The 27,001-nt window shown below is 42.6% G+C and overlaps 1 protein-coding gene across 11 annotated transcripts; it reads right to left on the bottom strand.

Annotated features, from left to right (window-relative positions):
• Positions 1 to 1,113: 1,113 nt before the first annotated feature.
• Positions 1,114 to 26,781, bottom strand: LOC140503289 (uncharacterized). 11 transcript variants are annotated; one of them, XM_072607136.1, is made up of 7 exons: positions 26,679 to 26,772; positions 26,101 to 26,230; positions 20,708 to 20,799; positions 19,222 to 19,281; positions 13,407 to 13,533; positions 7,303 to 7,398; positions 1,114 to 3,323 (listed from the first exon to the last, which is right to left on the bottom strand). In XM_072607136.1, exons 2-7 carry the CDS (start codon positions 26,132 to 26,134, stop codon positions 1,363 to 1,365), a joined length of 2,370 nt encoding a protein of 789 aa, XP_072463237.1. In that variant the 5' UTR covers positions 26,135 to 26,230; positions 26,679 to 26,772; the 3' UTR covers positions 1,114 to 1,362. The 11 variants fall into 11 exon arrangements, with proteins under 11 accessions (XP_072463237.1, XP_072463241.1, XP_072463242.1 ...); XM_072607140.1 differs by lacking the exon at positions 19,222 to 19,281 and having other exon boundaries at positions 26,679 to 26,781; XM_072607141.1 differs by lacking the exon at positions 26,679 to 26,772 and adding an exon at positions 21,129 to 21,194 and having other exon boundaries at positions 19,222 to 20,799; positions 26,101 to 26,645.
• Between the last annotated feature and the right edge of the window lie 220 nt (positions 26,782 to 27,001).

The following is a 27,001-nucleotide window of genomic DNA, read 5'->3' as shown; positions in this document are numbered from 1 at the left end:
AGAAACGTGATGGGAGAGAGCTCTCCCCGCCCTCGAGATTGGCCCGGGTCTGGGCACACCTATTGTTATCTAACAGGCACGGTATTCAGGGGCAAACTACGCGGCCGGAGAGCTTAAGTAGGGTCAGGAAAGCCCGAAGGCGCTCTTAGCGCGGAGGGGCCCTGACAGGACAGAAGGCTCCGTTTTTCCTCTCTCCTCTCTCCCCTCCCCCTCTATCCCCACTTACACTTCTACTTCCAATTTCTTACCGTAAGATCTTGCCTCCTTGGGAGATTTCTCTCTCCCTCCTAAGGAAGAGCTCCCCCTGCACATGTAACCAGGACCCTGAATAAAGCCTAACCCTTGTTCGACTCTGGAAAGTCTCTTCTCTCATACGTTTATCCGGTTTGGCCAACCGAAGACCTGGGACAGGTAAGGTAAGACTCGGGTAGCCCTCAGGCCTCTAGGCCTGGCAGGTTGATTATCCAATGGGAAGACTATAACAGCAGACTAGACTAGCCACAGTCTGATTATGGCTCTAATGGGGGGTACCTATTGCTATTTCTTGGGATGGGCAATAACAAGAAAATGGAAAATGAGATCAAAAGGTTTATTTGGGCATGAGTACTAAAGAAAAGAAGACATTTTAGTGTTATAGGACAGAATAAAATGTGTAGGTGTGAACAGGGTAAATGAGCCAAGGCAGGGACATGATAAGAAAGTTAAGGACAAGTGGGTTACATAAGGATTGACTTGACCTTTTGTACATGTTTCTGTTAGGGACTTGTAAGCAGAATAATGCTGATTGCTATGACCAAGCCTCTGAACCCACTGAAAACTGGTTCTCTTTTATTCTTCAGTATGGTTAGGGCATTTCCAACAGTGCTGTCGATCAATGATCACTCATCATCCTTTATGTCTTTCCTCAGCAGTTAAGATATAACCATTATTTATGAATACAATAATTCTCTGGAATTCTTGTATAGGTGCTATTAAAGACCCTATACTTATGCAGCTCCATTGCCACTTAATAGCAGCCAATGTGTATTCCAGGGAAAAGGGACGTCAAAGATGACCTCCATATTTTTCTCTCTTGAAGCATCAAATAATAGGTCATGAAAAAATAATCAGACATCTGGACTCAATGTTTAATAAATGACAAGATTATATGAAAAGCTGCTCACAGTATTACATCCCCAAAGTTAACATTCTGTATAAAGTCTCTGAAGGATAAAATACACACTATAGTTGTCTCATAGTAACTTCATAGAGTTTTTCTCCAGTGTGAATTCTCTGATGCCTCCTGTAAGCTGGTGCTAAAGGCTTTCCTATATTTGTTGCACCTTAGGAGAGTCTCACTACTATTAATTTCTGATGTTTGTTCTACAAGGCGCAATTTGCAGATGAAGCTTTCTCATATAATTTATGTTTAAAGGGTTTCTCTCTTGTATGAATTTTCTTATGTGCATTATAAGTTTGCTTCTGCCTGAAGGCTCTTCCACATTCATTACATTTAAAGGGTTTCTCTCCAGTATGAATTCTTTCGTGTTCAGTAAGGTAGTCCCTCTGAGTGAAAGCTTTGCCACATTCATTACATGCAAAGGGTTTCTCTCCAGTATGAGTTCTCAGATGTCTACTGTGGGATGTATTGTAACTGAAAGCTTTTCCACATATATTACACTTATAGGGCTTCTCTCCAGTGTGAATTCTCTGATGAATAATATAGGATGCCCTTAGGCTGAAGTCCTTCCCACATTCTTTGCATTTGTAGCATTTCTCTTGAGTATGAGTTCTCTGATGGATACTAAAATATCCCTTGTATCTGAAGGTTTTCCCACATTCATCACATTTATAAAGCTTCTCTTCAGCATGCTTTTCTTGGTGTGCACTAAGGCTTCCCCTCTCTCGGAACGCTTTTCCACATTCATTGCATTCAAAGGGTTTCTCTCCTGTATGAATTCTCTTATGTACACTAAGGCTTCCCCTCTCTCGGAAGGCTTTTCCACATTCACTACATTCAAAGGGCTTCTCTCCAGTATGAATCATTTTATGTTTTTTAAGGTTTGCTTTTTGGCTAAAAGTTTTGCCACATTCAATACATTCATAAAGTTTTTCTCCAGTATGAATTCTCTGATGATAAATAAAGGATGCTTTGTCGGTGAACTCTTTCCCACATTCATTACATTTATAGGGTATCTCTCCAGTATGAATTCTCTTGTGTTTCTTAAGGTATGTTCCTCGACTGAAGGCTTTTCCACAATCATTACATACATATGGCTTCTCACCTGTATGAATTCGTTCATGTTGAATAAGGAGGTAATTATTGTTAAACGCTTTGCCACACTGGTTACATTTATATGGTTTTTCTCCAGTATGAACTCTCTGGTGCTGATTCAGATTTCCCAACTGCCTAAAAACTTTTCCACATTCATTACATTCAAAGGGTTTCTCTTCAGTATGGGTTCTCTGGTGTTGATTGAGGTGACCCCATTGACTAAAGGCTTTCCCACATTCGTGACATTTATAGGGTTTCTCTCCAGTATGAATTCTCTGATGTTGATTAAGGTTTCCTAATTGTCTGAAAGCTTTCCCACAATCATTACATTTATAGGGTTTCTCTCCAGTATGAATTCTCTGATGTTTAATAAGGTATGAGTCAACACTGAAGGCTTTTCCGCATTCATAACATTTATAAGGTTTCTCTCCAGTATGAATTCTCTGATGTTGAATAAGATGTGCTCTACGCCTGAAGGCTCTTCCACATTCAGTACAGTCAAAGGGCTTCTCTCCAGTATGAATTTTTAAATGCACAGTAAGGCAAGAGTTGTTGCTGAAGGTTTTCCCACATTCATCACATTTATGAGTTTTCTCTCCACTATGTATCTTATGGTACAGAAAAAGGTCTGAGTGGTAACTGAAGGGCTTCTTACATTTGTTATACTTATAACATTTCTTCCCTGAAGCGATTCTATTATGTTTAAATATATCTGACAAATATTTAAAGCTCTTTCCAAGAGAATCATATTTATGGAGATATTTTCCTGTGGTAGTTTTCTGTTTCGGAGTAAGAAGTGATTGCAGCTTGAACTTTCTCCCCAAAGTAACATATTCATGAAGACTCAATTCATTTGAAATGGTTCTTTGACTGATTATAACTTGCTTAACCCATCTCTTCTGATTGCCTTTCTGCCTCTTCAACCTTGCATCAAAATTCCAAGATTCTTTTAACTCAGAATTCCAGCAGCCATTCTTTGAGAGTTTCTTCTTGGACAAAATTCTCACAGAAATACTCTTATTTGCAGTTGACTCCTTGGTTTTATATTTTGTCTTCTGAATAAAGAAATCTGAAAGAAACAAAAAATATATAAATATTTGCTTTTCTCAGTGTTGGAAGAAGGAAATTGTTTTATGGTATGTTTTAGATTCTCTTACAACAAGAAGCATGATGATTGAGCAGGAAAAGGTGTAACAGTTGTTTCTGTTTATTTCTTTTTAGATGTTTTATTAATGCTCTTTTCTTTTTTATATTACTGTAACTTCCAAATACTTCCTTTGTGAGAAATATAGTCAAGCAAAACAAATCAGCTAACCTTCCACCTACTACAAGAAGCCCTTTCTCAGTTCTCCTTAATCTTAATGCTTTTCCTTTGAGACTATTCCTAGTTTATCCTACCTATGACTTGTTTGTACACAGTTGTTTATGAGTTGTCTCCTTACTAGACTATGATTTCCTTGAGAGCAGAGACTGAGCTGGACACAGCAAGCACTGGCACATAGCAAGCACTGAATGAATGTTTACTGGCTGATTGCCTGTTTGGTTTTTTTAAAGGTTTGATTATTATTGTTTTCCACATGATTTGATATTAACGCCACTATCCCTTATTTTCTACTTTTTTCTTTTTTTTATATTTTGAGTCTTTTTTCTCAATATATCTTGTTATTGTCTAATTTTTTATTGTTATCATTCCTATTTAGATATGAACAGTGAACATCTCTCAAATTATTTAGATCTTTCTTTATTTCTGTAAAAATTACACTTCCTGACCATGATTTAAATATGGAGAATTCAATGAAACAGGGATACACAGGTATTAAGTGATGAAGAGTAGAAAAAGTAGATCCAAAAATCAATATGCCTTTGAACTGCATTTACAGAGAAGTAAATGAAGGCATTGTGAGGCAACAAAACAAGGTAAATACAATGGACAATATTGGCATTACCTTGAAAGCATATGGCCTTCTTTCCTTACAGAAATTAGTAAGTTAAGAAAGGGTACAATAGCAATCAAGATTTTCCTATTTTTACTGTTTTTGGAGAATATACACTGGTTTGTTTGTGTTCCTATTTTAATTAATCCTGTGTGTTAAAGCTACATTTGTTATGTTTAAAATTTTATAAGAAAAATAATGAAAGGAGAATGGGTGATGGGATAGCCATGTGTATTTATTAGCAGTCAAATAACATGACCAAGAATGCTCCTGAGTAATAAATTATTTTTCATCTTGAGGAAATTCTTGAGTGTTATACCAAAGGGCTCAGTGCTTGGCCCCCATTTGTAAAAAATTTTATTAATGATGTTTATAAAAATGTAGAACTCCCTGCTAATCAATTTTGTTTTGAATTTTGAGTTTGTATTTCATTGCCGTTACATTTTTAAACACCAAATTTTGCTTTGATATATTATACACACCCTGAGGTTACTCCTAACAGCGTACAATTCCCCCAGACAGTTAAGTAAAACAACATAAAAGTGACTGCAACTGATCACAGATGCAACCTCACACTTCAGTGGTTTTCCATTGTTAAAAGAAAATGCTTTTAAACCACAGTACCATCATTGTTTGATGGTTTTTATATGAGTTTTGCTGCCCTTTAAAGGTGACTTCACTTAGATTTAAAAAACAATTTATTATGCCAGGATGATAATGTTATTGGTATCAGGGAACTCTCAGTAAGGAAAACCTCTCTACTAATGCAAGTCAGCACCTATTCTAGGAATCTGGAAGAGCTGAATGGATCACTGAGAAGCTAATTGGACTTGCTGAGGATCCCACATGCACTCTGGGTCAGAGGCTGAGTCTGAACAATGACTACCACAATGGTGACAAAAAGAACCACCACATAAAACTTCCCTCTGTATAATTGTAATGACCACTCCCTTTCCTGCAGAAGAGATGGAAAAATGGAATTATTCCCATTACAGCTGAGGAACTGGAAATATTACAGTTGAGGAAGTAGAAAGACGGAGAGTGTAATTAATGAGAGGGGGCATCAACATAAATACAGACCCCAAGGAAGATCCCAAAGTAGATAGGAACACTTTGAACTAGCTACTCTTCTAACTTACTAATTCCTAGAAAATGTCTGTAGACGATCTGCAGGTTGGTTAATGGGGGTAACGGGGATGAGGAGAGACTAGTACAGACTGAATGGACCTCACAAGAGAGCTAGTAGTGGTGAAATGGTCCAGATGGGGCAGGGATAAGCATCAGTATTGCCTCCTGTCTTCCTGGCCCTGTGAGTTGGGCAATGTTGGAGATACAGAGGCCGCTCGGGAGGTGGCATCATCAGAAAAGCATTAAAGAGAGGGAGTAGAAGGGAAGACATTTGTAAAATCTGCATAACAGGGAGTTAGTGAATCCAAAAGGCATGATGGGATGGACAAAGTGGCTGTTAAGCTGGGGGAGGAGAGAGATAAATAGATAAATAATTAATAAATAAATATTAGATTAAAAATATTAAATTAATAAAATAAAAAATAAATTACATAAAAACACTAATTAAGCACTTACTGTGTGCCATGCATTGGGCTAAAACCTGGTGGATACAAATGTAAGCAAACAGGTACAGTTCCTACCATCAAGGAGCTTTTGCTGCCCATTTCAGGAAGGAGATTAATGACCAGGAAATGGGGCGCCAGGCCAGGATGGTGAAGAATTTGGTGATCAGGCTGCACAAGCAGAAGCTGAATAAGCTAAGCGTGTTAAGTTTGGAGAAAAGAATATAGCTATGACACATGACAGTTATCTTCATGTTTTCAAAGGTCTGTCATGTGGAAGAAGGATTATGTATGCTTGACTTGGCCCCAGAAGGAAGGCCTTGGGGCAATGGATAAAAGCAGAGACAAATTTCAGCTTATTGTAGCTTATTTGGTTCCCTCAAAGCTGAAGAGGCTCCAGATGCAATGGCTTCCCCTTCATTGACTGGCTTTAAGCCAATTCTTATATTTGTCATGAAGGAAATTCTATATTAGACTAGGCAGCCTTGGGGTCCCTTTTAACTCTGGGCTTCAAGGAAAGAAAAAGCAATGTAGTCATGTGATAAGTAACAGGAAAAATCAGAGCATGAAGTCAAGCTAGAAGGCACTTTCTTCAAGGGCTGGGAAACCTTGTCTGGTGCTAGCAGCAGAGCAGGTCCCTAAAGATTGAGATTGGAGAAAAACTCCTTGGAGTTGGGTGAGAGGAAGAGAGAAAGGCTGGTATAGAAGGGAAAATGAGACTGGGATAGAAGTCTTGGAGTAAGACTCTGGTAACCATGAGCAGTGAGACTAAACTAAAGTGGTAGATGCTTCATTGTGGCAAAGGAGTCTCCAAGCTCATGCTATTTATTATATGCTAATTGTAAGCTGTGGTTGATTCTACCAAGTTAGAAAGACTTCAATTTGGGGGGAACAAATGTTCATTAGATACCTACTGTGAGCCAGGTGCCATACTAAACACTTTATAAATATCACCTCATTTGATCCTCACAACAGCTCTGGCACATAAATACTATTATCATCCCCAATTTTATTTACAGTTAAGGAAACCGAAGCAGACAGGGAAGAAGTAATTTGCTCAAGGCCACATAGCTAGAAAGTATTTGAGGCCAGATTTGAACCAACTCCAGGTCTGGCACTCTGTGCACTATGGTGCCACATTGCTGCAATAGACAATAAGTCTTTCTTCAGATGTCCAGCCTAGCTATCTTTGGAGACTCAGCTTCAGGTTAGCTAGAGGGAGATGATGAGTTAAGTTCATCCACTATGACAGAGGACTACATTACATGTACATTAGTATAGGGAGTCCTCAGACCAAGAAAATTCCAGATCCCTGAAGTATTTTCTTCTGCATGAAGCCTTTCCTGATCACCCCCAGGGTCATGCCCTTCATAAAACCAGTTTCTAAGTGAGGACGCTCATCCTAGACTACCTCACACCTTCTCTCTAGCCTTGGGGGGTCAGTGAAAAGCATTCCCATTCAACAGGGCAATGCTATTAATTAATTGCATACTTGCATGGTGACCAGCTAAACTGTAACTGGCATTGATTTCCACAGGCTCACCTTGACAAGAGACTCTTGGGAGATCTTTCTCTGTTATCCATGGTGTTTCTCCTTTCTCCAACTGGGAGATCACATGTGGTTTGGAAAATGGAAACCCTGCTCATAGAGAAAAAAATGGAAGTGCTGAGAGTAGAAATCTCTCATAATTCAATTCTAGTACCTTTTGCTCTCATTTTGTTTTAATTTTTATAGATTTCCTTTGTTCATAGGTGATATTTATTTCCAAATATGCTCTTCCACCCTCCCCAGTTTAACCATGGTTTTGCTAATAATAAAGATTAAAAAGAAAAAAATGTTCCATAAAACCAACCAAAATACTAACCATGTTTGAGAATATATACAGCATCTCTCACCTAGAGTCTCTCTTGTCTTCAATAAAGGGAGGCAGAGTACTTTTCCTCAATACCTTGCCAGGTTAAGCTTTCTCATTTTAATTTCAATTTTCAGTTTGGTTTAATTGTTCTTTACTTAAAGAAATGACCCTGGTCTGGGACGCAAGTTTGCTTCTGAGCGAAGCAGTCTGTGAGTTAACTTTACCTTGACATATCCCCTCTTGGGGGCTCAGATACACCCCACAGAAGCAGTTTATTAATAAGACTGACTCAGAGTTCTGAGATGGCAGTTGCTCATTTAAACTGAAGACCTGTAGAACAGTGGAGTGAACTGGAGAAAACAGCTGGCTTCAGTGATAAGCCTACTAAGAATTAGAAAACTTTCAGCTCATGTATAGACAGAAATTGAGACTTTATTAAGAATTTGGTGACTAACCCTAGGCTAAGAGGAGGTTCTTTACAGAAAGACTCAGCTGCTGAATTAAATAGGTTAGAAGGAGAAGAGGAAAGAACAGATTTTAGAACTGGGTCAAAGACAGACAGGAACTGTCTAGCTGAACTATTACTTGTTGACAGGTGAATTGGGTTAGCCAATGAAAGTCTGGAGTGCTCTCTACTCCACCTGCTCCTGAAAAGAATAAGAAGGAAAAGAAGAGATTATATCCTGCTCCCATTGGTGAGTTCTAACCAGAACCTCTATTTTGGAGAAGGGCCCAGACCAGCCACTGCTCATTCTTTTTTGCTTAGCCACCCTGTCCCTGTCAGGTAGCTCCCATACCTTCTGCTTTTCATCTCCCCTTTTTTGTGCTATCTTTCCCCATAAAAGTATAAGCTCCTTGAGGATAAGAACTGTCTTTTTGCTTATATTTGTATCCCTATTATTTAGCACAGTGCCTGACACACAGTAAATGCTTAATAAATGCTTGTTGACTGACTGCTTGCCATTATGATTGGTCACTAAAATATTTAAAACCAGTCCAAGCTAAACCATATCCTGCTTTATTAAAGATACTTTTCCCAAAGTCATGGTAATTCAGGTGGGACATGGGGTACAACTGGCAAGTGTATACAACTTTCAAACTGCTACTCCATGGACTTTCAAAAACATAAAAGTCACTATAAACCCCATGAGGAGTCTTCATTTTATACTTTAAATAAGGAAAGTTTAGAGGGAAAGGTAGACACTTTCACAGTGAGCATAAGTTGCTCAATGACTTTTCCACCAAGACCATAGTCTTGTGTATATATATTATATATACATATATATAAAATATGTATATACATAGTATATACTATGATGTTATTTATGACTTATTGCTAACAAGAGAGGACAGAAAATATTTTTCTATACTGCCTCCTGTTGTTTCTGAGACATAGAGGAGAATAATCCTGCAAAGAAGGAGAGTCGGAGACTTTTGCCAACCTTGGGATAAATGTTGTTCCTTTTTTTTTTTTTGAAGAACCCCACACAATTTCAGCTGAAATCATCAGCTGAACCTGTAGCTTGAAGTGATGGATACTACAGTTGCCTTTAAGGAATAATCCTAGCTGTGCAGAAAAATAGCTTAGCATCAGAGAAATACCCTGGTGGCTCACCTAGTCATGTCCAGTGAGGTCAAGCACAGTGTGGATCAGTGGGAGCTTAGCACTGGAAACTTCTTTCCAACAAAGATGGTACACTGATCAGGGAACTTTTATGGACAATTCTGGAGATAGAGAGGATAGAATACCAACATCTATGTCTCCAGAATTAAGTTGCTTACATATTTCCCTACAAATTAGACTTTTAATTTTCCTCACAGACATTATGTGCATTGATAGGAGTATGATTAAGGTTTATGGATGGAATATTGTGTAAATATTATGTGTTGGCTTGTATTTTTAGTAAATGTTTTGGTTAAGGTGAATTAATTATTAGTGGCTCATTTGCTAATGGGAAAAAAGTGCTAATGGGAACCACGATGTATAGTTAGTGGGGACAGTCATCATAAAGGATTACCCCCCAGGATTCTGAGAGCATGGAGTAGCAGTGGCAAGGCTGCTGTTCTAAGGAACCACTGTGACTTGCTGAAGTGAATTCAGGTAGGATGGATGAATCAGCCCCAGCTCAGGAATAGAGAACCTAGGGAGAATCAGGGTTTGTGCCATGCCTAAGATACCTCAACCTTTCCACTGAAGCATTATGGAGGATACACAGTTTGGGGACTGGAGAGCTGGTCTGGAAGCCAGGAAGATTTCAGTTTAAGCCCCACTGTTAATACACATAGGCTGTGTGACCTTGGGCAAGTAACTGAGCCTCAAAGTGCTCTCAGATGTACTCTAAAACTACAAGGTGTGGAGCAGATGCCGGCCAGCATGGGTCGAAGGGATGTCTCATTTGGAAGGTCCTTTCACTAACAAAATCACAGGTTGGTCCCTGTCCTCTGTTTATATCACAGACACTTTGAATGTATTACATGGCTGGTTCTGCTGACTTCACTCCGTATTGGTTCATGTACATCTTTCTACATTTCTCTGAATTTTTAAAATCTGTTATTCTGCTTTTGCTCAGTCATTTTTCAGTCATGTCTGACCCTTTGTGACCCCATTTGGGATTTTCTTGGCAAAGACACAAGAGTGGTTTGTCATCTCTTTCTCCAGCTCATTTTACACATGAGGAAACTGAGGCAAATGGAGTTAAGTGACTTTCCTAGGGTCATACTGCTAGTAAGTATGACCTGAGGCTGGACCTGAACTCATGAAGAGTCTTCCTGACTACAGGCCTGGCACTCTATGCACTATGGCGCCACTTAGCTGCCCCAGGGCTATTCTTTACAATATTCCTCTAATCAGGTACCACAATTCATTTAACTGTTCCTCAAATGATGGCACCTATTTTATTTTGATTTATTTACTACCACAAAAGGAAATATTATGAATATTTTAGAACACATGGCTTTTCTGACCTTCACCTCCTTGGAATGTATGCCTATGTATGGGAGCCCTGGGTGAGAGGGTCTGGATATTTCAGTCACTTGGTTAGGACAGTTCCAAACTGCTTTCCAGAATGGTTAGACCAAGGATATATTAATTAGGTTCTTTTCCCACAGCCCTTCTAACATTTCCTATTTCCAGCTTTGGTCATCTTTCTGTGGTGTATAACTTCTGAGTTGTTTTCATTCCCATTTCTATTTTAATTAATGAGCTGGTGTGATCTTTCACATGGTTCTTAATAGTTTGAAGTCTTATTTTGAAAACTGTTTGCTGCTATCCTTTGATGTATTCCTTCTCCTGGGGAAAGAGGGTATGCAGAGGGTGGCAAGAAAAGAAAGATCTCTGAGAGATATATTGTGAAATGTTCCCAAGAAGTGTGAGGGAAAGATCACAGAGCTGACATAGGGTCAAAGAAAATTAGCTCCCTTTAATCCTGCCAAGAGGAAAGGAGTATTTCACATCTTTAGGTATCTGCACTGAGATTTTAGTGGAGAATCTGTGGTCTGGATCAATGGTTCTTTAATTTTTTGGTCCCAAAGACCCCTTACATTCTTAAATTTGTCAAGGACCCCAAAGTACTTTTGTTTGTATGGCTTATATCTACTGATAGTAGAGATTAAAATGTATATAATTTTAAAATATTTATAATGTAAAATAGCAATAAATCCATTATACTTGAACATAACAATTTTTATGAAAAATAACATTTTCAAATGAAAAAAATTAATGAGAAGAGTGCCATTGGTTTACATTTTTGCAAATTTATTTAATGTCTGGTTTCATGGAAGACAGCTGGATTGTCATATCTGCTTCTGGTGCTCACACAGATGTGTTTTTGGAAAAAGGTATACTTTAATAGGCAAATTATGTGTTGACCTCTTGAACTTCCTGAAAGGATTATGGGCACCCCAGGGGCCACTGGACCACCCTTTGGGAACCACTGATCTGAATGAGTAGATAATAGGGAAGTTAGAGCTTTAGACAACAGCACATTAAAGTTATAAAAGACCAAGACTTTTCACTTAGGAACAGAATCAAGAACATTTTGAAAGCTTTTCATTGTATGTAACTTGACTGTGAGTATTTGGTATGGCCAAATCTACTGAAAACATTGAAGTTTTTATGGATCAGTGTTATATCCTAAGGATTACCAGCAACAGCTGTAGTAGCTTATTGATTAATCTCAAGAACATTTTGAGGTTATTATTATCATTATACTTTGAAATTATCATTCATCTCTTTTTTTTAAAATTCACTCCATCATTTTTATGGAATTCTCTATAATTAAATAGGCAGTACACATAATTGTGAATTGCGTTGACCAAAGCTTATCTCTTTATTTTGGCTAACTTCGTGACATCTGACTCACTGTCACCAATGGCCATCGTAGCGACAGCTGCACTAACTAGCCAGGTCCCATTGCAAGCCAGTTCACCTACTTCATGTGGTCAAAAGGTATACAGTTTGGGAAGGACTTCTCACAGGCTCTATGAACAAGGAACGTAATGTACACACGATCTCCCTGATTTGCTGCCTAGCATGGCAATTTGCTAATCTGTGTTCCTGTGTAGTCAATGATTTGAAATGTAATCAATGATATTTGTCATTTCCTCTTTTTTTATGAGGTTCCAAGAGAAATAGCCTCAGGACAAGTCGCTATTTTATACTGATTTTTTATTATTTAATTATTTTTAATACAGATTCAAGTCCTCTTTTATATTGATATTTTATATATTATTAATATGAATTTTAAATTATTTTAATTTATAAATTAATGCATTTAATAAAATATGATTATATTTTATATCTGTAGACTATTGTGCAGGTAGGTAGAATGACTGTTTTCGTAGGTGACTACAAGTAAAGCTCATCCTCGGCAGACTTTCTGAAAGAACTTCAGAGCAAGTTCAGGAGCAGACAGGAGGTCAGAGATACAGAGTGCATCCTGTCCTCATAGTTTTTACTTCAGCCAGGTCTTGATATTTGGGAAGTTTTTATTCTGTATGGTTTGGAAATTTTGAATATTCAGCCGGACAACACCCATTATTTAAGTCTCACTTCCTCACGGCTCCATGTTATGCCTGGGCAGTTGTGGGCAAGAGTTCTGGCTGTCATGGATGCTTGGCATCCAGCCCATTTATTTGATGAATTCTTATGGATAATTAAGGATTGGTGTTTATTTTGTGGGGCTTTGTTACCTGTTCATTTAGGAAGGATAAAAGCTTCCAGTGTATCATTCCAGCAGCTTGGTCATGTCTTTCTAGGTTTCTATGGTGTACAACTTCCAAATTCCATAATCTGCATCATTTAGTAAGTCTAGGATGCTTAAAGACAACTTTTCTGTAAGGTGGGGATGAGCTGGTCCTGAGCTGTTGTTATTATCATCATTACATGCATTTGTGAATAGCTCTGCATATCAAGTAAAAATTCAGCTTAGCACTACGTTAATAACAATAATTTTAATGCTAGCTCGCATTTCCATAGTGCCTATTAAGTACCAAGCACTGTGCTAAGCGCTTTACAGATATTATCGCATTTGACCTTCACAACTTCCCTGGGAGGCAGGTGCTATTATTATCACCCCCATTTTACAGATGAAGAAAATGAGGCAAACAGGTTAAGTGACTTGCCCAGGATCACACAGTTACTAGGTGTCTGAGGCCAGATTTGAACTCCGATCCTCCTGACCTGGGCACCCTGTCACACCTCTATTTTAGGCATACCACAGTCTTCAGGAAAGGAAAATGATAAGATAGCCCCATAGTCAGGTGCCATCTCATTGAAGAAAGTTGTCCTTACCAAGGGAGACAAAGTTCTGGTAGTTCTCCAGCATCACCTCCCTGTACAACTCCTTCTGGGCCGGCTCCAGGTGCCCCCACTCCTCCTGGCTGAAGTCCACAGCCACATCCTGGAACGTCACTGATTCCTGGGACAGCAGACACATTTTGACATTTTGTACAGCATGAAGGAAACATGAAGTTAACAGGTCTTCAGAGCATAAGAGGTTTTTTAAAGATTATATATATTTTTAAATTGAAATTTGTGTCTCTCCTTCCCACCTTCCTGCCCCCTCCCATTGGAAAGTAAAGGGGAAAAAATCTCACCATTTCCCCCTTTCCTTCCTGCTTCTTGACAGCATCTCAGATATTCTTAAGGGATCTTTTTCCTCCCTACTTCACACTGTAGATAACTCTGCTGTCACACAGGCCATCTTATTTACTGTTCAAGTTCAATCATACAAATCAATTTCCACTGTAAGCCTCACAAGAATGACGCACAGCTGACTGACATATTAGATTTAGGTAATACTAGGGAGGCATCAAGACTGTGCATTGGTTAAGAATACAAACCTTGTGCTCAGGAAGACTTGAGTTCAAGTGCTGCCACTGACACTTACTTAGCTGTGTGGCCCCCCTCTGCTTCAGTGTCCTTACGTGTAAAATGGGAATAAAGGCAACTACCTCCCAGGGTTGTGGTGAAGACTGAACGACATGGCTTAAAGTGTCATATAAATGCTAGAAATGATGACAACAACAACTGGTATAGCTTTTTGAGGTTTAACAAGTACTTTACAAATGGTCCTCACAACAGCTCGGGAGGTAGGTGCTATTATAATCCCCATTTCACAGATGAGGGAACTGAGGCTGAAAGAGATTAAATTATTTTTCCAGGATCACATAGCTAATAGGTGTCTGAGGTAGGATTTGAACTCAGGTCTTTTTGATTCCAAGTCTGGTGCTTTTAACCCTGTGCCACATAGAACTGGGGAGCCTAATCTTTCAGCAGACTGATGAAGTCTACAGACCCCTTCTCAGAATAATGTGTAAAATGAATAAAATAAAATACATAGGATTACAAAGGAAACTAATTATACTGAAATGCTATTACAAAATTATGTTTTTTGAAAAAAATCAAGTTCACAGAACCAGGTTCAGAATCTCTGCACTGTGCAAGATTAGCAATCACACAACAAATACTCCAATGGATCCATTACCTCGCCAATCTGGAAGCTCCCTTCAGCAATTCAGACCAGAAACCATATGTTCATCCTGTTTCCCATGTCCTCCTATGAATACATCACCAAGAGTCCATCCAACGTGCTGGAGGCCTTCCTTGACTTCTCCAGACTTCACGAGAGTACCTATGGAGTCCCTGTCAGCCCTCATCCTCACCACATGGCCAGCCCAATTCTTCTCCTTTCATGTTTCCTTGACGACCTTGTCTAATCCTACTGTTTGTTTTTCCACCGAGTTCTTCATGGGTTACACGCAGTAGTCATCTCACACCCATCATGTTCCTCCCCTGACCTTCTGGATGGGCAGGAGAGTGTCCACTTCAAATTCTTCATTGTATTTTTTTCGGAGGTAATTAGGATTAAGTGTCTTGCCCAGGGTCACACAGCTAGTATCTAAAGTTGAATTAGAACTTGGGTGCTCTTGACTTCAGGGCCAGTGCTCTATCCACTGCACCATCAAGTTGCCTCATATTCTTCATTGTATTTCACATCTCACAGCAAATACCTCTAAATGGACACTTTTAAAAAATGACATATTAAGTAGAATGATGGGGAAGCAAGGTTACATAGGAGTATAATAATATGTGAGTTCTCCCTTAGATGTGAGTGGCTGCAGCTACTTACAGATGTGACCCTATTCTTGCTTCCAAACACTGCTTCTTGAATCCAGCTAAGAAAATACTAAATCATCTCTTGAGCCAAAGGCGGAGGAGGAAAGAAGGCAGTCTAGGAAAATAAAATTTCCGGGAGATGGTATTTGTGCTAAACCTTGAAGGACAAGGAGTTTTCAAGAGGAGTTGAGAGAGGAAGAGCATTATAGGTCTAGGGCATTTTATGGCAGATGGTGTGAAGTCTACATTGGTGTGCAGTCTCTTTAGGGCTGACCAGATAAGAAGGGTCATGCCAGGTCATGGGGTAAATATCAGGCTTAGCAATGTGAACTTGATTAGGTAGGCAACATGGTGCCATTGACGGACTTTGGGCAGAAGACACAATCAGATTGTCACACTGGGATGATGCTGCTGGCAAGTGCTATGATGGATGGACTGGCCAGCAAAAGAAAGGTGAAGAGGCATTCTCCCAGTGTCCCCGAGGTCAAATCCTTTTTAAACTTGTCAGCCCTTCAATTTCTGAATACAGTTCTTATTTACCCACTAAATCTCCTCCTCTTTAGGTTACTTGCTTCAACCAGTCTTAATATGTCTCAGTTGGCACACACTTCTTTAAAGGCCTGAAGGTCTTGGTCTTTATACACTCCGTAAAAATGCGTATTAGAGGTGTCCATCTGTGACCCCTCACTATTGTTACTAGCCCAACTCCTTTTCTGATTATCCATTTCCTACATGATATATGTGATGCTGTGCCTTGAACCCAGGCCAGTTGGAAACAGGATGAATGGTGGGCAGCAAGGGGTTGCAGCTTTCCCATTGAGTTCTGCAACTCTGATCCTCCAGAGATTGGGGTGACACAAGATTCATATTCATGCATCATGCCAAATGAGTACTTGTGTTAAAAAGGGTTTTTATATTAGGAAGCAGCTGGAGGATGTAAAAGGGTCAAATAATTTCCTAAATATAATTTGTTCTGTATTTTTCTTACTTTTCAATTCTGTGCTGAGTTCATCGGCCATTTGTTGTGACAGAACCAGATTTGTGAACATGGCCCAATTCCATGGAATACACAGCTAGCTGTATCTATGCCACAGTCTGAATTTACAATATGCATTTTTCATCTATTTGGTATTTTACTATGGCTTATATTTAGATTAGTTATAATTTAGATTACATAGTCATGGGAGCTCCTTGTTCTTGGTCTAGGGCTTAATACAGTCATCATGGTGTTGGTCCCAAAGAGAAGAATCCAGAGAAGGCTACCCACTGGCTGCCCTCTCCACCCATTTCTTTCCTAGAGTGACCAGCTCTCCAGGCAGCCAGAAGCAGGGAATCACACTTCACTCACACTACTAGGAGACCTTCCACTCCTCCCTCGGCTTTGACTTGCTGTCAGAGGGCCCCCCCTGAAATACTGAAATGTGTATCACTGATGGGAAAACACACTTAAAAAGAAAAGAAGCATACTAACCCCAGTTACCTCACCAAATAAAAAAAAAGAAACAAAGACTAAATTTAAGAGAAAAGCTTAAAAGTTTCTTATGAAACTGCAAGTTTGAAAAAAGCAGGAGTGGCAGTAACACTACGAATATTGAATTCAAACAAAAAATATGAAAATGGATAGCAAAAATATTATATAATGAGGAAGGAACCAGAAAGCAGGAATATAAAATAGCTTTTTATTTATAGGCACCAAAATATTTGGCAGCTAGCCATTTTTTAAAGTGTTAACAGAACCCAGCAAAGTTAAGCATAATCCTGAATGAAAAAAAAATGGACATTTAATGAACTGTCAGACTTTCAGGACCTTGTTAAAAAACAAACAAAAAAATAATAACCAATCCTGAACTTAACAGAAGATTTGCCACACAAGAGCCCAGAGAAATATAAGGTATGTACCAAAGACTAATTACAAGGACTCACTAAGGACAGGCTGTTTTTTACCTTTGATGTGTGTAAAATGTATGTCTAAGATTGTTATTAGTCACTGGATAGCTCATAAGAAAGAGTGGGGTAGATCTGAGTATGATATGACTTCGAAAAACAGAACTGTTCGGGAACAGTCAAGAAGAGTAATTATCTTATACAAATGAGGTGTGACAGGAAGACAACACAGGAATTAGATGGGGAAGCAGGACTGGTAGTTCTGGAAACCCAGTTCATTGGGAATGTTTTCAAAAGGGAACAATACATACACATCTAGAAGAGTGCATAAGTCTTCTAAATCTAGAAAGACATAAAACACTAAGGGGATAGGGAGGGGGCAGAGAATAAAGGAAGGATCTTTAGAGGGGAAGGTGAGGGGATACAGAAGGGAGTTCAGCTTAATGGGAATGGGAGGACAAGGGAGAGATCCTGGGGGATGGGGGAGGTAGGCTAAGTAATAGGAGGGCAAGGTAGAGGGTAGAAGGAAAGTAGAGGAGTCAAGAGGGATAGGAAATATGAGATACACACAGACATGAAAACAAAGATCAGACGTAGAATCTGTTAGGAGAGGTATATGTATGTATGTGTATATATGTATATGGGTATCTGCATATCTATATATAAATATATCCAGGCTTAATTGTAGTCTTCTGGGGGTGGGGAGGAAGAGGGGAAAAGAACAACGTAAAAAGTGAACAAAAGAATACTTACAAAAAAGCAAAAAAATGAACAGCTCTGAATACAATATGAAGGATTTATTATATAGGCTTTCTTGAAATGGAAACTGACTGCCATATACTTTGAATCCTCTCTTACATTCTGCTGTGCACATGACATCCTTTCTTTTCCTTATTTGTATTTAAGTTTAATATTTCTTTTTCTTTTCCTATTGTGGATTTAGATTTCAGTAATAAAAAAAAAGAAAAAACACTCAGAAAAGTTAACAGAAATATGAGGAATAGTCGAAAAACAAAAATGAGGGGTGACTACAGAATGATATGATGAGAACAGGCGAAATCTAGTAAAAACACAGGTTATCCCAAAAGTCTTGGTGCTGTCTTAAATTTTAATAACTTAAAAATGAACCAAGACTTCTGGGATATCCTGAAACTGTTAGTCGCAAGAAAGAAAATACAGATAAGGACTATCTATTGGACACTGAGGAATATGTGATCTCAGCGTTTCATCCTGCAAGGCCCTTGTCCAGGTCTTCCCATAAAGCCCCCACAGGCAGTTCCCTTAATGTACTCAGTGTCTTCCTCTATATCTCTTTACATTGGGGCAGCTAGGTGGTGCAGTGGGTAGAGCACCAGTGCAGGAGTCAGGAGGACCTGAGTTCAAATCTCACTTCAGACACTTGACACTCACTAGCTGTGTGACCTTGGGCAAGTCACTTAACCCCAACTGCCTCATCCTGGGTCATCTCCAGTCATCCTGATGAATATCTGGTCCCTGGATTCAGATGGCTCTGGAGGAGAAGTGAGGCTGATGACCTGCACAGCCCTCCCTCACTCAAAACAAAGTCAAGTGCCAGTCATGGCATCATTTCTCAGATGGCACGGTCTTCTTTGGCAATGAAGGATGGACACACACACATCTCATTACATGGACAGCAGGGGAGACACAGGCTTCAGTTATCCTTCACTCTTACCACATGACCAGCCCTTCTCCTTGACTGGTCATACATTTCTCTGATGTCCTTCATTAGGTCCCATCTTCCAGGCAAGTTCTGCTAAGATGTTTGCCATAGCTCACTAGTTAGCACGGCGAGCCCCTCTCTGTTGGCTGAGACCTTTTTGGTCTCCTTTCTGTGGAACTAATTTCCACCAGTTAAACTTCTTTAAAAAGTGGCGATAGCCTGACATCTTTCTCATTTTTCTGTACTAACAGCTTTTAAAAACAGAATACATTGGAGTCACCTTAATTTCATGCTGTATCTTCTCATTTTTCTTTTAATTTAGCACAGATTCTGAGCTTTGCTCTAACAAGACCAATTGGAAAGGAGATTCTGAAGTCAATGCCCGCATCTGTAACCAGCTGTTTCCTATTTATGGATATTTACCTTTCCACTTTTCACAATGTTATTTGGTGCAAGCCATGTCTGGAGCCTCCCGATTCTCTGCTTAAAGAAAATAGTCAAAAGCAAAGGCCTGCGGCTTTCCAACATATTTCTTCAACATTTTCCCCTATGCCCACATTTGCACTGACACTAAAATACACATCAATTTAATTTGGATGGCCACATTGAATTTTTCCTACAGAGAATCTAGATCAAGCAAGTGCTTGCCCTTCTGCACAAGACATTCTGGTTTTCGGTTCTAGGCAGGAAGCTTCATAAAAAGGACCTGGTCACTTTGTTAAACTCATTCCTCACCAGAGCTGCTCCTCTGGACACAGAGCTGCTTGGTGCACAAAAGCATGGGCTCACAAAAGCCAGTCCTAACAAGCTGCTTCTGACACATATTAATTGTGTGACGACTGGCAAGTGTGACCCTCTTGGGCCCCAAGAAATTATAAAAATCCTCTAAGCTTGGACAGAGAGATTTGTAGGCTGTGTGTGTGTGTGTGTGTGTGTGTGTGTGTGTGTGTGTGCGTGTGAAGGGAGGTCTTCCGCCAACGAAACATGTTATCTGATATCCCTCCTCTGAGCATTTAATCATGTATTTCTCCTGCTCCCTAATTGCCCAGGGAACCATGGCATTTCTAAGGCATTCGTCCTCCCCTGGGTCTTCACGTTCTTCCTACAGCATCCTGGTCTCTGCCCAGGGACTAGAGGTGGATGGATGAGATTTGGCCTTGTTCGCTCAGACTAGACTTCTCCACTTTCTGGCCCCTTCTAAGTCCCAGTGCCATGCTAATACTGCCTTCCTCCCCCTTCAAGTCCCACTCTACGCAATGTTCCCCCCCTTCCCCGTTTGGTTCCTTCTCATAATTAATCTCTCAGGGACAGATATTGTGCCTCCTCAGTGGAACAACTGAAGGATGGAGATTACTTCATTCAATACACATAAGATTTAAGTCTTCTACTTCTGAAGTGATATCTATGAGAGTACTTAGCCCAGTGCCTGGCACAGAGCAGGCACTTAATAAATGCTTATTCCATTTCTGCTTGCCCCTTGCCTTCCACTTGATTTGCCTTATAGCATTTGGCTCAGCACAGCAAAATCAATGAACCCTGAATGTGGCGTAGTGGATTGGAGGGGGAGAAGAGCACCCAGGGATGGTGCAAAGCCAATGAGGAATATTCCTGAAAGAGCAGTGGGCTGGACAGGAGGAAACCTAGGATCTCATGTCTCTAATTCTGGGTAAGACTTTCTAGCTGGCCTTTGGTTACCACTGAGGTCTCACAAAGGGTTTGGATTACAGGACTCCTTCCAGTCTCACAATTCTCCATGAGAACAGTTAGAGTCTTGTGAAGGAGAACACTTAAGGTTCAGGTCCCTGCACAAGACAATGGAGAGGAAAGAAGATGGCAGACAAGGGGAAGGAATGTGCCCACAGCTTGAAAAATGAGATGATATTTCAGGAGACAGAAGAAAACAACTCACCAGGGACCTGGCTCCAAGGAGACCAGAAGTGATTCCGTCCTTCTGCTTTACTTTCCTTTCTTGGGAAAGGACAGAATCTTGAGAATCCTTTGCTGAGGGAAGAAAAAGATGTTATGAGGAAAGCAATACCTATCTTAAAGCACCACAATTCACCAGCTGGATGAGACCTATGATCCCTAGAGAATAAGAAGTCAGAGGGAGCCCAGGAGCAGCTCTACCTCCTCATTGAATTAGAGGCTAGAGTCATGGACTCCAACTCTGTCTATGTGCCCATATAGAAGGTTACAAGCATGAAAACCTTGGTAAGCAAATACAGACATGTAGCTTGAATTCTGGGGCCAGGTGGTGTAGTGGATAGAGAACTGGCTTAGAATCAGGAAGACCCATCTTCATGACTTCAAGTCTGGCCCCAGAAACTTACCAGCTATGTGATTCTGAACAAGTCACTTAATCCTGTTTGCCTCAATTTCTTCAACTGTAAAATGAGCTGGGAGAAAGAAATGGCAAATCACTCCGGTATCTTTGCCAAGAAAACCCAAATTGAGTTCATGAAGAAGAGTCAGACACAATTGAACACTAAGAGTTTGAATTCTCAGCACTTTCCCTATGTTCTGAAAGACGTAACTGGTACCCACTTTGTGTCTCCCTTATCTGTTCTGAATGATCATTTTACTCTAGGGCTCAGGGCAAGGATAATTGGAGAAAAGAGAAAGAGAACAGATGGAAGAGGTCACTGATGATGAACCTGTACAGTGGTATAGTGGCAACTAGGTGGAGCACTGGATGAAGGGTTGGACTTGGAATCAGTCCTGCCTAGAATATACAGCTGTGTGACATCCTCCCTCTGCCTCGGTTTCCTTTTCTGTAAAATGGGGAGAACAATAGCATCAAACTCCCAAGGTGGCTGTGGAGGTCAAATGAGATATCTATATAAAATACTTGGCATCAAGTACCATACAAATGCTACCTTATACGACCGGATGCGTCTCTCTGCCTGGTGCCTTGAGATTCAGCCCAAGGTAACTGGTGGCTACATAAGCCAGCAGTACACGATGCTGGGGACTGGTACATCAGACAGCAGTCTCAGCCTGAGACAAACTGCCTGCCAGCCAGCATCCCTCAGAGTGCACCAGGCCAAGGGCATCTCAGAAACTAATCTGAGGCCAGAACCAGAACAGACGGACACGGAAGCTGGCTCCCCGCCCTCTACTGTAGCGGCCAGGGCCACCACCACTCAGTCCTCCCGTTTCTCCCTGTCTGGCAGAACTGATCCTTTGCTTTGATCCTGGGAGTAGGGGTGGGATAAGTGCTTGAGAATTGTTCCTCTTGCTGCCCCTCTAGGAGAGGTAATGCTAGGAATAGCTTGGGAGTTAGGGAGGGATTTGGGGGTGATTGCTCTACGTTCCCTAAGAAGGGGACCCAATATTTCTTTACCATTTTCTTCTATTTAATAAACTATGTGACTACATCACCAGTGCAATATAGGTACAGAGCTTCTGCCTCCGGTGGGAGATATGGGCTCTAAACCGGGGACCCAAACCCCTTTTCTGTGACCTGGAGCCCTTTGATGTCTGGGGAAGCCAATGGATCCCTTCTCAGAACAATATGGCTAAGTTCACAAAATAAAAATATGTAAGATTACAAAGGAAATAAATTCTATTGAAATACAGTTATCAGACATTTTTAAGAACAAGTTCATAGATGCCAAACTAGGACCTCCTGCTTGCAGAGCTCCAGATTGTCTGGGTTTTTAAATCCCAAGCATTAATTCTATCCCAGTCCAGTGCTGGGGTTCAGAACTTGATTCAAAAGATTTTTTTCCTTGCTAGCCTTTTCTGGCAGGCTGGTGGATGGATGCCTGAATCTAGAGTCTTCTGTAAACGTATCAGAAAGACCTTAACAGGACCCCATATAGGACGGCAGGAGGACAGCAGCTTTCAGAGGACAAATCCTTATCCTTCATTGCTGGATAATTAACTTAAAGCCGGAGGTTAAAGGGGAGCAGCACTTGGAAAGGGAGGAGCTGCTGCTGCAGCACCTGGACTATCCCAGAAGATACCAATAAAGTCTCCTATCAGCCTGCAGCATGAAGTGAGATCCAATAAGGCTCATTCACCCCTTCATTGGATGGAGTGGAAATGTCTATTCTGTGCAGGCAACAAGTGTGGAAGAGTTCAACCAGCTGGATTCTTTGGGGAGAGCTGTGAGCTTAGAAACATATCCAGCTAACTGAGTTGGGATGCGCAATTCACAGAAAATCACATTAACAAATGAGGAATTTGCCAAACCACCAGAACAGAATGTTTCCGGGCCCAGTAATGGTCAGAGAGAGGCTGGGAAGGTTCACACCCCTGAAGACTGAAGAGATTATATAATATCCCAGTTGAGAACAAATGATAAAAAGTCTCAGCTCCAGAAAGCAAAATGAGAAGAATTAGTCCAAGTATTGAGGGGCCAATGAAGAGGCGGCCAGGTGTCTGGGGTAGGGAGCTGGCCTCACAGTCAGGAAGATCTGGGTTCAAGGTCCTCCTCTGACAGATCCTGACTGTGACCCCAAGGGGCTCCTGTAAGTTCCCAGTGCTCTAGGCTGCTCCTCAGGGCATTCCCTTGGGGCCAAGGGTCGGGTCTGTGGTGGTGAAGGGCTTTTCCTCATTATTCGTTTACTCTCCCCATGACATCACAGGTCTAATCCCAGCCCCAGGAACCTTCCTATGCCACAGGGTTATTAGAAACTAGGAGAGAAGCTTCTCCAACTCTACGGCACAACAGAGAGGCCAGTTCTACTCTGCTGCATGAGATCGATGTGACTGACTTGTAAAAACACTTCATGCCAAGGAGCTGATGGCACTCAAGCTTCTTTCCATAAGTAATCCTTTGTGCCCTTGCTGGAGCTAAGACTCCGCAGGAGCATCAGAAAACATCTTTAATTCTGTGTACTTCCTAAATCACTTTCTGGTTGTTGAACAAAGATCCAAGAAAGGATGAGTGGCTGAGGAAGGATTCCAGAAGATGCCCTTCTGCCAAAGCACAGCCCTTCCAAGTTCTGGAGGCTGAGAGGGGCTTCACTCAGGGCCCTCAAAGGAGACCAACAGGGCAGCTCAAGGTCACACATCCAGAAGCTGGAGATGACCTGAGGAGGGACAGGGTTTGCTTACCCATGTCAGAGGGGGATTGGATGGCAACATGGGCAGGGGGAAGGAGAGGGGAGAAGAACAAGAGGAGACAAAGAAGGCAGAATTCTTCAGCTCAGCCCTGGATTATCTGCCACCAATAAAAAAGCAATCAGCTACCCTCATAGAGGTAAGGACACCAGGTCCAGGTGCTGGGTGTCACAAGGCATCCTGGGGCCTGGGGCCTCCTCAGGACCTCCCACGGGACAAAGCAGAACCACAGGCTGAGACATGAGGCTGAAAAGGCTCTGAAGGCCTGGGATGTTCAGTCTGCAAAGACAGGGGCCCTGGGGGTGGGAAGGACCCAAGGGAGCCACCAGTCTTCAGAGACTCCAATGGCTGTGTCAAGGAAAAGGGGCTGTTTGACTGGGCCCCAAAAAGGCAGAAGGAAAACAAGGCCCACATGGCAAAACAAGAGGCTGTAGCCCTCAGAGACACCCCAAGTGAAAGGGGGTGAACTTCTCAGCAGTGTCCTGCAAGGGATTCCCATCTAAAGACAGGGGCAGGGCAGCTTCCTTCTAACTGGGAGATGTAGCTGTCAGGCCAGAGGAACTTCCATTCCTGTGGGTGCAATTACTCAACAGATGGAGAAGGACCACACTGCAAACAGGGACTGTCTCAGAGCAAGGCACCTGATAGACTCTCTCACCTTGACCAGCTGCAGGCATCCCCTGGGCCAGATAATTGTCAGACAAATTCAGAACTGGGCACATGAGCAGCTGCCAAGTGTGGAGCTGAACAGATCACCAGCAGCCCAGATCAGGGGTTCCCAATTCTTTCTGTGTCACAGACTGCATCCCCTACAGGGACACCCCTTCTCAGAAAAGTGCTCTTGAGAGCAAAAGATGGCAGAGGAAATCAGGGATGTCATCAGAGGATGGAGGTGATGCTGATGACCCCTTTACAAGGGGTATTAAGGTCTGCAGAGTGCTTTACAGGTATCTCACTGAGGAAGATGGGGATGGGGACTGGCCCATAAGGGGCCACATACCCAATAAGTGTCTGAGGCCAGAGGTGAGCTCAGCTCTTTCTGATTCCCAGGCCTGGGCTCTAGCCATGGACCACAGGGACCACCTAGCTGCCTACAGATGACACTGAAACCCAGTTATCAAATGATTTCCCAAACACAGGTTTGCTGACCCCAGGTTAAGGATTCCGGTCCCAGAGGGAGGTCTCTGGTGCAGCACCCCAAGCTCCTGCCATGGATCACAGCACCCCAAGCTCTGGCCATAGACTGCCAGGTTCAAGAGCTTGAGGCATAACTGTCTTGGATAGAAGCCATGAAGCTTATCAACTCTGTGGAAGACCCAAAGCTGGGAGAGGACAAATCTTCTGGACAAGAGGTCCCAGATTATAAGCTTCAGCATCCTGACACAACAGGTCAAAACAAGATGGATGAAATCAGGAGAAACATAAAGTTGCACAACTCAAGCTGTCTGGTTGTTTCAAGGACCAGTTGAAGGAGGGCAACAGCTCATGAAAAAGGTGGGGGTCTTAGTGGACCATAGGACAGCCAGAAAAAAAGCTGTTATGTCCATCCATTCTTGGGTTTCAGAAATTGTTTTGTTTCCTCTGAGTTTCCCAGAAAAGCTACCTTTGTGTGGCCCACATCATGGCAGGTGAGGCTGGCAGGGGCCTCGGTGGGCATCCAGTCCATCCCTCCATGAAGAGGATCCATCCCTCCTCTAACACTCCCAGCAAGGCAGCATCCAGCCTCTCCCTGAAGACCCACAAGGGAGGGAAAAGCCATCCCCCTGAAGCAGCTCCTGCCTCTTTGGGCAGTCCTCATTTCTAGGAAACGTGGCCCAACAAGGAGGCCTCAGTTGGGCTCTCCACAGCCTTCCTGAAGTGTGATGCCCAGAACTGAACCCAAGCTTCTGGATGTGGTTTGACAAGAGCAGAGCACAGTGACACAACCCCCTCCCTCTCCCTGGAAGCTCTGCCCCTGCTCCTGGCACAGGGTGGGTAGCAAAGGAGATCCATGCAGCCCTAACCCTGAAGGAGGACCCCATCCCAGCTACCATGCCAGTGGTCATCCTGCCTCTACAGAAAGGTCTTACAGCAGGGGAGCAGGGGGAGGTGACCAGAAGGTCAGGGAATTGTATGGACATGCTGGGGGCTGAGGCACAGGATGGCCTGCTGACCTGCTGGACCACGGTCTCCCCCAGCCCCCCAGCCCACAGCCCCCCTGGGTCTGCTGCCCCCACCCTGGGTCCTCCTCACCTCTCTCCTCCAGCATCAGGTCCAAGGCCTCCATGGTCAGCTGGGCTCAGGCCTTCCTGCCTGACGTCCTGGCTCCCCTGCCCAAGGGGCTTGGCATCACTGGGGCATCCCCTGCCCCTGGGCCCTGGAGCTGCAGGGGAAGGTGTCAGGGCAGGTCAGTGCACCAGGGTCGGGGTGTCCACGCGGGGCGGGGGCACGGGAGCTTTCTGCGACTCCCCCAGCAAGGGGCCCCTCTTCTGCTGGTAAAGAGGGGGGCCGTGGGAGGAGATGGGGGGCTGGGGCCGGGGCGTGCTTCTCCCTTCAGTGCCTGGGGCAGCGTGGGGGGGTGACCCACGCGGGGGGGGGGGGCAGAATGGGCACACACACACGCGGTGAACCCCAGGCCCTCTGGGAGGGCCTCCCCTCCCCCCCCCGTGCCTCTCACTCGCGTGACCAAACACACGCACACATAAAAACACCGGTACACAAGCGTGCGTGCAATCCAATGTAGTGACCCCCGATTTTTCTTTCTCCCACCCTCACGCACGCACACGCATGAGTTCCCCCCCCCGCCCCGCTCCATTCTGTCAGGTCGTAACCTGCGGGTGTCCGTGGTTGTAGTAGGTTCTTCCTCCCCCCGCCTCCCACGCGGGCTCTCCCATTCATCAGCCCCGCCCCCCTCTCCTCTTCCCAAGCAATTAAGGAGTGAAAATGCTAGGGCTCCACGGGGAACTGCGCCTGCGCATAGGGTGCCTCTGGAACTACACTTCCCACAGTCCTTCGGGCACCAAGAAAGGAAGAGCATGACGATGCACGTGATCACGAAACGCCGCGCTCGTGCTTGACCTTCCCTTGCGAGGCATTCTGGGAAATGGAGTCCTCGGGGTGTTTTGAATCCCTGCTGGCTTGATGTCACGCAGGG

The sequence above is a fragment of the Notamacropus eugenii genome, chromosome 5 (genome assembly GCF_028372415.1).
Source record: "Notamacropus eugenii isolate mMacEug1 chromosome 5, mMacEug1.pri_v2, whole genome shotgun sequence".
Classification (NCBI taxonomy): domain Eukaryota; kingdom Metazoa; phylum Chordata; class Mammalia; order Diprotodontia; family Macropodidae; genus Notamacropus; species Notamacropus eugenii.
The sequence above is the reverse complement of the archived record's forward strand: the minus strand, read 5'-3'. Positions and strand labels throughout refer to the sequence as shown.

Bases quoted from the DNA above. Each gene is read 5' to 3' on its own strand.
- LOC140503289 (XM_072607136.1), bottom strand. From the start codon at position 26,134: ATGGAGGCCTTGGACCTGATGCTGGAGGAGAGAG. The intron at 7,399-13,406 runs GTAAGGACAACT...CTCTATGAGCAG, and splicing joins CCAGAACTTTGTCTCCCTTG to GGTTTCCATTTTCCAAACCA. The intron at 3,324-7,302 runs GTGAGCCTGTGG...TGTTTCTTTCAG, and splicing joins CCCAAGAGTCTCTTGTCAAG to ATTTCTTTATTCAGAAGACA.